The sequence below is a fragment of the Bos taurus genome, chromosome 4 (genome assembly GCF_002263795.3).
Source record: "Bos taurus isolate L1 Dominette 01449 registration number 42190680 breed Hereford chromosome 4, ARS-UCD2.0, whole genome shotgun sequence".
Taxonomy (NCBI): domain Eukaryota; kingdom Metazoa; phylum Chordata; class Mammalia; order Artiodactyla; family Bovidae; genus Bos; species Bos taurus.
Genome location: NC_037331.1, coordinates 73,405,796 through 73,418,840, shown reverse-complemented (window position 1 = coordinate 73,418,840; position 13,045 = coordinate 73,405,796). Strand labels below are relative to the sequence as shown.

The 13,045-nt window shown below is 37.6% G+C and overlaps 1 protein-coding gene across 1 annotated transcript in view; it reads right to left on the bottom strand.

Annotated features, from left to right (window-relative positions):
• ZNF804B (zinc finger protein 804B) overlaps positions 1 to 13,045 on the bottom strand; it is a 567,979-nt gene that overhangs the window by 8,285 nt on the left and 546,649 nt on the right. Inside the window, 1 exon segment of the mRNA NM_001191503.2 lies at positions 3,083 to 3,213. Coding sequence (NP_001178432.2) covers positions 3,083 to 3,213 — 131 coding nt within the window.

Genomic DNA, 13,045 nt, shown 5'->3' with positions numbered 1-13,045 from the left:
TTTTCTATATTGCTGTTTCAGTTCACCATTTATCTTTCTAATATGGGTAAAAGCTTCTTCCTTTTGTAGTATTCCAAATATGTTTAAACTTCTTTGCTCTTATATGTTACATTCTGCTCTTCTTGTCCTTATTCTGTTCACTTTACAATTCAATATACATTTATGATTATATTTTCACAATGTTAACATGTCATCCTTATTATTCATATCTATATCTTATATTTATGCTTTAAACTTTTTATCTCATTGTTTTATAAAATTTAATTTCCTATACCTTAAATCTAATTTATTTTTATTACTTTTGAAGACTCTAGTTTTCTATCTCTGTGATATTTTAAACTTTATTATTTTAATTCAAGTTTATGCCTTGTGACATAATTAAAAGCTTAATCTTTGCTGTCATCCTCCCATTTACAATTTCACTCTCTCCTCTAGAATAATTTTTAGTTTATTTCTGTATTTTTACCTAATTATTTTTATTTATAATTTTGAAATGACATTAGTTACCCTTTAGTTCTTATTAATGGATTGTCCATTTCACTTGGTAACTCAACACATGCATAATTTAATTCTCTCCTGGGCAAAAAGTACACTTTTCAAATAGGAAGCAAAGCATATCAAAATAACATGATTTCTTTAAGTGATGTAATTTCCTAATGTTCCACATTATCCAGCTCTTATATAAAGAATGTCATACTCTCAGAAGCATGGTCACAACTTTTAAAACTTGAAAAAAAAATCCATATCAAGATGCATTAGACTTATACATAGTAGAAATTTATGAACAGAGTGAATCTCCTTCCTCTCCCAATAAGAGAATTAGTTTTACTGAAGAATCATGTTGTGTTGATCTACCTAAGAGGTCGCTAAGGTTGACTGCCCTTTATAAGATTCATTAACAATTTTCTGCCATCATTTCTTTTAATTAATCTTATTCAAATATTCTTACTACCTGTAAATTCACCTCTCATCTCCATAGGGTCATGGAAGAATTCTATTATCTATGTCATCTTACTCAGAAGCCCTCATTATGAGAACAAAGGACAAAGAAGGGTTATCCGAGGAGAAGTAACACAGATGACTTTTTTCCCTTGTCAATTCCGTTGCCAAAATGAAAATATTTAATAATGCTATGAACAGACCTCCCTTAGAGCAAGCGGCTACTAATCTGAGAGAACAATTGTCTGGAGGGCAGATGGTGGGTAATAGAAAAAAAAAAAGAAGTAATTTTCCTAGTTCCAAGTTCTGGAAATTAGGAACAAGTATCTGGGAAGTTGAATACCTATCATTTCCTAACAATATGATCAGGTTGGGACCCAGAGAGCCTAACTACTCTATGGAAGAAAATGCCTAGTTTTGTTTTCATTTAGTTATTAAGATTTCCAAAGGCAGATCAACCCCAATAGAGTTTATCACTTATTTTAATTTTCAAGACACTTCCTAGATAACTCTGTATACTTAGAACTTTTAAATAAAAGCATCATCACCATCATTGTCCTCACCATCAAGGCTCCTCTGATCCTTTGTCTACCTCTTCCAAAAGAAAATAAGGAATTAGTGAGGAGAAATGTAGAAATGTGACAACTTTCATAATAACAAAGGAATCAAAATTCTGTATATTAAGACTACTAGGATTTCTTTTTTGTTGTGTGACTTTAAAGAACCTACCTAAAGGGTCTGTCTACAGAGAGATTCGCCCTGCTTTTATAATTTGACTTTTTGTACTTCATAATTAATCACTCAGGAATTAACACATTCCCTCAATTATCTCCTGAATACGATCCTAATGACCATTAGACCTTTCCTTCTAAGCCCTGCTTTGACAAGATATACTGTCTGATATCTTATTGGCAATGTGTTTGATCTCTATTGTGTTGACAAGTAATAAGTTCAGCACCAGTTATGTGTCCTGTTTCTGTGATCGCATGTGCCCTAAAATCATGCATTTTTGTATTAACCTCACCTCTAGACACATGGTCTTCTAACCTTTATTATTTTTTTTCTTTATACTAAATTTCTCACTTATTTTTTCATATTACCTTTTTATATCTTTATAAGCAAATTAAAATATTCTAGTGACAAAAATACTTGAGAACTTGCAAGGTGAATGCTAACTGAAACAATTCAAAGTTGATCTTAAAAAATATTTTCTTAAAGTAAATATGAAATCTAATATTTTATGCTACTATAATTGAGTCATTCACTCCCAAGCTTACTGTATATTGTTTCTCATTTAAACAATAGGAGTTTAAATTTTGGCACAGAACTACAAATGTCACAATTCACCAGCTTGCTGTCAGCTACATTAATTAGCTACATTAGTGTTCTACATTATGATTCATATGAACACAAATCACAATCTGCAAATGTAATTGAGCTCCAGGTAACAATCTTCTTACTACAAAACATTCAGGAGTTCCGAGCTCATGTAAAACTGCTATTTTTCAGCTACAAGAATGTATCAGTGTAATACTTGTTACAATTATCAATTTAAATGGCACCATGTGGTAAATTTAACTGCATTAATTACATCTTGTTTGTCATACAGAGGATAGTGCCATTTATTCTAGTTTCAGGTGTGTACAGAGGAATGTACAGATTTATTTCCTCTCCCAGAAGATGCATTGTTACTTATGATTTTTTAAAAATTAACATTATAAGACAAAATAACTGTGAAGCACCATAGAGATACATAAGATACATATAAATCACCTGGATACAATAAATGCCTGTATATTAGAATCATTCTTGGGTCGTTTCGTTAAAGAACACATTAACAATATTAGACAAGAAAAAACTCAGATGTCAAACTCATTAATTTATAACGCTTTAGCTATTAGGAATATGTACCTTCAGATGTATCTTTGATTAATTATATTTGTTTACAATGTTTAGAGAACCAAAAAAATATATCATTGAAATTTCCTGAGAAGCTGAAGAGGGTTTTGAACAACCTGCTGCTGCTGCTAAGTCACTTCAGTCGTGTCTGACTCTGTGCAACCCCATAGATGGCAGCCCACCAGGCTCCTCCATCCCTGGGATTCTCCAGGCAAGAACAACCTGAGGCACCTTGAATTCTTACCATTCAGACTGTTGCCTTAACTCAGCCAGCTGATGAAGTCGCTTAAGTGCTTTTTCTTGTTTCTTTTCATCTTTCCATGACTTGGAAGCTACATTTCGAGCAAATTCACGTTGCTTTAATTCTTTCAGTCTCTGTGGACAAAGAAGCAAAACAGAAAGGACGCTATGAATAAGTAATATATCTTTTTTCCATCCAAAAGCTTCATTATTAAACTCGGTCCAGGATACAGAGGTGACTTTCTGGATAGGGAAGCACCTTTTCCATCAATTCTCTTCTCTGCTCCAAAATCAATTAAGTTGTCAACTGGGATATTTATCAAAGCTTGTCACAATCACTACAGAATTGTACTGCAAAGCTGGACCCCAGTCTTTACCAGGACCACCCTGGGTATGTAATTGCAATCATCTCTGTGCCTGTGAAAACATAAATGGAGGATACTGTGCAGTATATGAATGGGTATAAAGGGAGAGAAAGTTATGCAATGCACTTTCCTCCATGCAATGTCACCAGCTCTCTGGCTTATAAAACATAAATACTCTTATTCCTGAAAATTGACATAATGAAATACACTGGGTAAAATGAGTTTATTTCAGTAAAGAAATATGTTATTGTGTAAGATTTAGTTCAAAGCTCTAAATGCAATTCTTAATTCATTTTTTTCTCTCATGGAGATATTTATCCAATTCTGATTTCTTTTTTTTTGTCATAAATATATCATTTTATTTCTCACTATGTTCTTTTTTTTAAATTTAAATTTATTTATTTTAATTGGAGGATAATTACTTTACAATATTGTATTGGTTTTGCCATACATCAACATGAATCCACCATGGGTGTACACGTGTTCCCCATCCTGAACACCCCTCCCATCTCCTTCCCTGTACCATCCCTCTGGGTCATCCCAGTGCACCAGCCCTGAGCATCCTGTATCCTGCATCCTGCATAGAACCTGGACTGGCGATTCATTTCTTATATGATATTATACATGTTTCAATGCCATTCTCCCAAATCATCCCACCCTCTCTCTCTCCCACAGAGTCCAAAAGACTGTTCTATACATCTGTGTCTCTTTTGCTATATCGCATACAGGGTTATCATTACCGTTTTACTAAATTCCATATATATGCGTTAGTGTACTGTACTGGTGTTTTTCTTTCTGGCTTACTTCACTCTGTATAATAGGCTCCAGTTTCATCCACCTCATTAGAACTGATTCAAATGTATTCTTTTTAATGGCTGAGTAATACTCCCTTGTGTATATGTACCACAGCTTTCTTATCCATTCATCAGCTGATGGGCATCTAGGTTGCTTCCATGTCCTGGCTATTACAAACAGCACTGCGACGAACATTGGGGTACACGTGTCTCTTTCAATTCTGGTTTCCTCGGTGTGTATGCCCAGCAGTGGGACTGCTGGGTCATAAGGCAGTTCTATGTCCAGTTTTTTAAGGAATCTCCACACTGTTCTCCATAGTGGCTGTGCTAGTTTGCATTCCCACCAACAGTGTAAGAGGGTTCCCTTTTCTCCACACGCTCTCAGTATTTATTGCTTGTAGACTTTTGGATAGCAGCCATTCTGACTGGCATGAAATGGTATCTCATTGTGGTTTTGATTTGCATTTCTATATTGTAACCAGGAGGACAAGAATGGGTCAGGGATTTAAATTCAGGATAGAGGTTTGGCCTACAACTTCTTTTAATTAAACTTGTCTCTAAAACAATTGGCTTATGTGAAGACTGGATGCTACTCATTACCTGTTTGGATCACTACTTCAGAATATGCCATTGTGCTTAGCCGCTCAGTTGTGTCCAACTCTTTGCAACCCCATGGACTATATCCTGCTAGGCTCCTCTGTCCATGGGGATTCTCCAGGCAAGAATACTGCAGTGGGTTGACATGCCCTCCTCCAGGGGATCTTCCCAACCCAGGGATTGAACCCAGATCTCCCACACTGCAGGCAGATTCTTTTACCACATGAGCCACCAGGAAAGCCTAATGATAATGAACAAACTGAGATACAGACACAATCAAATGAGCATCTTGAAGTTTGGGGCTTAATCCTGATTTAAGAGTATATTTGAAGAGTAGTCCTCTTAACCCATATAAAATGATTTTAAACCACCTGAAATCTGTGTCATTTAATCTGCTTTTATTTGCCAAATCAAGTATAAGAAGACATTTTCCAGGAAAGGCAAAATAGGCAATTACATTGTGGTAGACTATTTCTCACCTATAGAATAAGGGCCAAGACCTTTAATGATCATTAGTTTCCTTTTTGAAAGGGAACATGCTCAGAGGAGATTGTAGTCAAATCACTGTTCCCAGGCTAAGTATTTAAGGAGGGAAACAGAATACTCTTCCAAAGAAAATATTCTGAGCAGAAAGAGCAAGAGTTCCACAAAACTAGAAACAACCACAGAGAGAAAAGTAGAGTTAACCTAAATTTGGTTTTTGACAAATGCTTCAAGGCCTTTTAAAAAGCAAGAGACTTCAAAAAATAAAAGTATGGCCCATGTATTATCAGAAAAAAAAAAAAAAAGGATCAACAATTCTCTAGAGCTGATAACTCTCTAGAGCTGCACGACCTAAACCTTAAAGGCTAGCCTTGGTCAGAAGACTGCTGCTAAGTCGCTTCAGTCGTGTCCGACTCTGTGCGACCCCATAGACAGCAGCCCACCAGGCTCCCCCGTCCCTGGGATTCTCCAGGCAAGAACACTGGAGTGGGTTGCCATTTCCTTCTCCAGTGCATGAACGTGAAAAGTGAAAGTGAAGTTACTCAGCAGTGTCCAACTCTGTGCGACCCCATGGACTGTAGCCCACCAGGCTCCTCCATCCATGGGATTTTCCAGGCAAGAGTACTGGAGTGGGGTGCCATTGCCTTCTCCGTCAGAAGACTGAGAGGCTTATAAAAAAACCCATTTCTACTTACCCTCCTACTTTCACCTCCTCAGCCCCCATATGCATAATTATCTAGTTACTGGGTTAAATTATCTTATGAGCAAAGACATTTTGGAAATTGTCCAATATAAGAGACCACAGAGAATGCAGTTCAACTGAGTGAAAGACAGACCATGGCTACTTTGATAAAGAGGAGAGGGATTTATTTTATTTTTTACTCTTAATTACTACTGAACATAAAATACTCTATGATATATTTATTTAATATTTGAGATTCAGTTCAGTTCAGTTCAGTTCAGTCACTCAGTTGTGTCCGACTCTTTCAACCCCATGAATCGCAGCATGCCAGTCCTCCCTGTCCATCACCATCTCCTGGAGTTCAAACTCATGTCCATTGAGTCGGTGATGCCATCCAGCCATCTCATCCTCTGTTGTCCCCTTTTCCTCCTGCCTCCAATCCCTCCCAGCATCAGAGTCTTTTCCAATGAGTCAACTCCTTGCCTGAGGTGGCCAAAGTACTGGAGTTTCAGCTTTAGCATCATTCCTTCCAAGGAACACCCAGGGCTGATCTCCTTTAGAATGGACTGGTTGGATCTCCTTGCAGTCCAAGGGACTCTCAAGAGTCGTCTTCAACACCACAGTTCAAAAGTTCTTCAGTGCTCAGCTTTCTTCAAAGTCCAAATCTCACATCCATACATGATCACTGGAAAACCATAGCCTTGACTAGACGGACCTTTGTTGGCAAAGTAATGTCTCTGCTTTTCAATATACTGTCTAGGTTGGTCATATTACTAGGATATAAAACCTGAATAGCCTACAAGAGGAAACCTGTTCTCATTTACTCACAATATCTGATGAATCTCATTATTCAAATCTTGTTTGAAATTTCCAGGTATACCTGGTTCTTTCAATAGCCTTTCAGATTCCAATATTGTACTCCTATTTCCGAGTTACAGAGATGATTGAGAATTTTGTCTCATTCATCCTACAACAAATACTGTTAATTTCTACTATGTACTGCAGATATAGAAATGCACAAATCAACTATCTTTCCCTCAAGGGAGACAAACAAGTGAACAGATATTTTTATAATATGGTATTGAGTTTCTTAAGAGTGGACAAGTTGCTTTAGAAGTATACAGGAAAAGTTAAGATAGACTGGGAGGTGGGGATGGAGAACTGCTGTGTTGAGGAAATCAGCAAAGCTAAAATATTTTTAAGGAACACAGAAAACTAGAAAATGACCTGAAGTCACAGTCTTGTCTTGGCCAAAGCAGAGTGCTCAAGACTATACAAGTAAATCCCTTCAGAGATCTGCAGAGGGGGCCCTTCAAAGTTCAGCACTCATTAGCACTACATGTGTATGAGAAAACTATTCCAGGTCAAGAAAATAACCAACTGAAATAACTAAAGGAAACAATGCCTAGCATTCATATAGAACCAGAAATAGTGCCTGTTGTTGCCAACAAAATTGGAAAAGCTCTTGGGACAATGAGTAGAGAATTCAGGGAATCTTGCTTCAGCAGAGGATAATTAGCCACATATTGAGCACTACATTACATCTGCCTAAGAAATGATTTTTATCATTTTATCAAAGCTAAAAGTATAAATCTGATTCCAAGCAACTAACTGCATTTCAGAACCAATCTCAAGAATATTTATAAAAATATAAACTTTCACAAACAAGGAAAACTAAATGACATCTAATCAAAGATTTTTAGGCATGCAAAGAAGTGAGAAAACACATCAAAAAATGAGGAAGTCAACCAATCAAAACCAATACAGAACCAACACAGATGCTAGAATTGGCAGAAAAGTATATTAAGACAGTTATAACTGCATACCATATATTCAAAAAAGTAGAAAAGAGACAGTGGACAAATGTGTGGTTGGAGTCTCTGAAGAAAGAGGAGGGAATATTTGAAAATACAGTGGGTGATAATATTTCAAATTTTGTCAAAATTATAAATACACAGATTCTCTCTCCTCTCCCCTAAAAAAAACTTCAAACACAAGTGATGTGAAGACAACTACACCAAGGCTCAGCATAATCAAATTTTTCAAAGCCAGGAAAAAAGTGAAAATTTTAAAAAAGTATCCAGAGAGAAAAGACATATTTCTGTACAGAAGAATGAATATGAGGATGGCAGAATTCTCACTAGAAACAAGCAATTGAGGATATAGTGGAGCAACATTTTCAAATTTCTGAAAGAAAATACAAAACTTTTAAAAATCAAATTCCAGACCCAGTGAACATAATATCATTGGACAAAAGTAAAACATTAACAGGTAGACGGATATATATATATATATATATATATATATATATATATATATATATCTACAGAAAACAATGACACTAGAAAGAGTAGCCATAATGATGACTAAGACATCGGGACAGTTTTACAAGGTCAGTGGGTGGAGACTTTTCTAAAGGAGAGGACAGAAAAGGGAAGCATGTTGAGTATATTCCTCACCTTGTGTTGAATAATTTATAATGTTTCATGGAAATATTTGTGTTTTCTGTGAATCCAAGATCATATGTAACTACTGAAGAAAATAATAAATTTAGGATTACAGCATTGATTTGTTGTCAAATTTTTCCTTGATAAATTTTATTTGAAGCTTGTCCTTGGGCTTCTCTGGTAGCTCAGCTGGTAAAGAATCCACCTGCAATGAAGGAGACCCTGGTTCTATCCCTGGGTCAGGAAGTTCCCCTGGAGAAGGGATAGGTTACCCACCCCAGTATTCTTGGGCTTCCCTGGTGGCTCAGACGGTAAAGAACCTGTCTGCAATGAGACCTGAGTTTGATCCCTGGGTTGGGAAGATCCCCTGGAGAAGGGAATGGCTACCCACTCCAGCATTTTTGCCTGAAGAATTCCATGGACAAAGGATCCGGGAAGGCTACAGTCCATGGGGTCACAAAGAGTTGGACACGACTGAGCAACTTTCATTTCTTTCACTTTTGCCCTTGGTTATTAGAACCTATCAAACCTATCGCTCAGTTGTGTCTGACTCTTTGCAACCCCATGGACTGTAACCTACTAGGCTCCTCTGTCCATGGGATTTTCCAGGCAAGTGTACTGGAGGGGGTTGCCATTTCCTTCTCCAGGAGATCTTCTCAACCCAGGGATTGAACCCAGGTCTCCTGCATTGAAGGCAGACACCTTACCATCTGAGCCACCAAGAAGGCCCTATGATATCCCACGCCTTCCAATATATAGGATATCATATTTGCACTACCAAAACAAAACATTTCCCTTTTAAACCTTCAGATAGCTGTCTGTCTGTGATGAAAAGTAAAAATTTGTGTTCCTCAATATTTCTCTGTAAAACAGAATGTATCTTATGCATATGTGTGTGTCATAGAACAGTAATGATATTGGATATGTTTCTTTGTATTACAATTTCCTTATTTGCCCAGTGGAGATGATGCAGGTCCCTAACAAGTTCACTGCTGCTGCTGCTGCTAAATTGCTTTAGTCGTTTCCAACTCATGGTGACCCCATGGACTGGAGCCTACCAGGCTCCTCCATCCATGGGATTTTCCAAGAAAGAGTACTGGAGTGGGTTGCCATTGCCTTCTTGGAACAAGTTCACTAGGCTATTGCAAACATCAAAGAGATCATTTATGTGCGTGTTTTTAGAGATAAGTAAAGCATTATGGAAAATGTCCTTATGCTGATAGCAGCTACTAGGGATTTAAGTTAGATCCCTTTGCGTAAAGAATACAGAACTTCCTCTATTATAGCTAGGTGATAAGTCCTGCCTGTTCTTTGGTTCACAGCTGGATAAACCTAGAGAAGAAAAAACAAAACAAAAACCAATTGAGATCTTTCTAAAGCTGGTAGGCGTATTAAAAAGCAGAAACACTACTTTGTCAACAAAGGTCCATTGAGTCAAAGCTATGGTTTTACCAGTAGTCATGTATGGATGTGAGAGTTGGACTATAAAGAAAGCTGAGCACCGAAGAATTGATGCTTTTGAACTGTGGTGTTGGAGAAGACTCTTGAGAGTCCCTTGGACTGCAAGGAGATCCAACCAGCCCATCCTAAAGGAAATCAGTCCTGAATGTTCATTGGAAGGACTGATGTTGAAGCCCAAACTCCAATACTTTGGCCACCATGCAAAAAGCTGACTCATTTGACAAAGCCCTGATGTTGGGAAAGATTGAAGGTGGGAGGAGAAGGGGACGACAGAGGGTGAGATGATTGGATGGCATCACCAACTCAATGAACGTGAGTTTGAATAAACTCTGGGAGTTGATTGACAGGGAGGCCTGGCGTGCTACAGTGCATGGGGTCGCAAAGAGTCGAACATGACTGAGAGACTGAACTGAATTAAAGGCTGGTAGGAAGATGAATTTTCTTGTGGATACAGTTGGTACATATTACATTTAAACTTGGCCTTTAATTTCCACCTATTGCCCAAGAGTTTAAAGAGACATGGCCACACCTGCCAATGTAAGAGATAAAATGGTTTTGTCTATGGGTAAACACAAAATCACATCTCTGCCAAACAGACTGCTTAGGTTTAACATCACTACTGAAATTTTCCTTTCAGAAGCTGTCACTGAATAGACATGTCTTATGATTGGGAAAAAGATGCCTGGATAGCATCACTGACTCAATGGACAGGAGGTTGAGCAAACTTCAGGGGACAGTGAAAGGCAGGGAAGCCTGGCGTGCTGCAGACCATGGGGTCACAAAGAGTCGGACATGACTTGGAAACTAAACAACAACAATTCTTCTTAAAAAAAACACCCCCAAATATGCTTCACGCTTTATCACTGCCCAATTAGCTAAAATTTGAATGCTCCTCCCACATTTTTAAGTAGAAAAGGATAGCTTTATTGTTTTGCCAGGTAAAGGGGGGACATAGCTGGTTCCTGCCTGAAAAACTAAGTGCCTCAAGCTTAAAGAATTGATGAGGGACTTTGTAACAGTGGTTCAAGGCAGGGATCTCTGACAAGACTACGGTGTGTGCGCAGCTTTGCACTCCCTTAATCTCATCTCAGGTGGTCTCCTACTCTTGATGAGCTTCTCTGTCCCAGACACATTTTAAATAAAGCACTGTAAACATAAGCATCTTGTCTAAATTTTTAGCTCCTACATAAAAACCTCAGCATAGGGTTATTAATATTATCCAAAATAGAACTCAATCAGGGAAGAGGGTAAAAGACCAGATGTCTAATATTTTCTAGAGGAAAACAGGGACATCCAGTTCATATCCTTGTATTTGTAAAAGGAATTTAAGAGAAATGGTAGAGAGATATTCTTCATGGTCCTGAATGGCAGCTACCTAACTTGGTCTTTGGCCAGATAAAAGCAGTGCAGTAAAAGACTAATGCAGAAGTCAAGGTAAAGAAAAGTATCGACAGCTCTTAGATATCTTCTCCAACTTTCACAGTGCATTTTATTCTCTCTCAGCAATAAACAAAATAAGGCTTAGGGATGCAAACTTGTTTAAATACCTTTATGAAGTATGTGCGATTTAATTTCTTTCTCAGGTTCATTTTAACAGCACAAATTAAGCAATCTTTACTTCCCTACCTGCCAACAAGAGTTCTTGGCACATGCATTGTGAAAGTGGAATTCAGCTATTAATAAATAAAGAGGCAAATTGATCAGGGCAGTGAGTTTCCATGTGTTTTGAATAGCAATACTCCCAATATTATTGCTTCTGAGTCAGAACATGCCTGCAAACAGCATCCCACTCCAGTGAACACTCTCCGTTCACCTTCAGTGAAGCAGAACACACATGTGAGATGAATTTACTCAAGCATATTTACGTTTTCCTCTCTGATATAGAATAATTCCTCCCATCTCTAGACTCTCATCCATAGATCCCAGGGCACTTTGCAGACATTAATGTTTTTCTTCACAGTGGAGCAAAACCCCAATGCAAAAGGTTAAAATGATTAACCTCATATTAGATATGAAGAACCAAAGACATAGAAGGTTAAATGACTTGATCCACATCAAAGAATAGGCCAAGGAAAGAACTGTGACTTGAAAACAGGAGATCTAATCTTCATTAGAGTAAAGAAAAATGAGAAGAGTTTAAAGTCTAGACACTGAAAACAGTTCCACTTTGTGAAATTAAAAGTCTTGAAATGTTTAATTAATTGCCTTGAAATGTTTTGTACCAAAATGATTTGGAAGACATTTATAGATCGTTAAACAATAATTGAGAACAAGAGTGGATATAATTTGAACAGCAATATGGTCATGATATAAGAATTAAATTATATAAAAAGTAGTATGTGTCAAAAAATTCTCCATGTTGAAATGGGACTTTCCTTATTTCCTGTTTTTTTGCATGCCATCATTTTTACTGCAGTCTAGAAGCTGTAGAAATACAGATAGTAAAATAAAATAAAATATTATTTTTAAGTCTCCCATTTTATTTTAAATACATTTTTATTGACATGTAGTTGATTTGCAATGTTATGTTAATTTCTGTTGTACAGCAAAGTGATTCAGTTGTACATATATGTACAATTCCTTTTCATATTCTTTTCCATTATGGTTTATCACAGGATAATGAACATAGATCCCTGTGCTATATATAGGGATATATATATAGATCCCTTTGTTGTTTTAAAGGGACTTCCCTGGTGGCTCAGATGGTAAAGCGTCTGTCTACAATGAGGGAGACCCAGGTTCAATCCCTGGGTTGGGAAGATCCCCTGGAGAAGGAAATGGCAATCCACTCCAGTACTATTGCCTGGAAAATCCCATGGACAGAGGAGCCTGGTAGGCTACAGTCCATGGGTTCTCAAAGAGTCAGACATGCCTGAGCAACTTCACTTTCACTTCACATTTGTTGTTTTAAAAAGCCCTTATTAAAAAAAAGTGTTTTTTTGGCCACCCCATGCAGCATGCAGAATCTCAGTTCCCCAAGCAGGGATTGAACCTGTGCCCTCTACAGTGGAAGTGTGGAGTCCTAAGCACTGGAGCACTTGGGAATTCACTGTGCTCAGTTGCTCATTCGTGTCCAACTCTTTGAGGCCCCAGGGACTGTAGCCCACCAGGCTCCTCTGTCCATGGGATTTCCCAGGC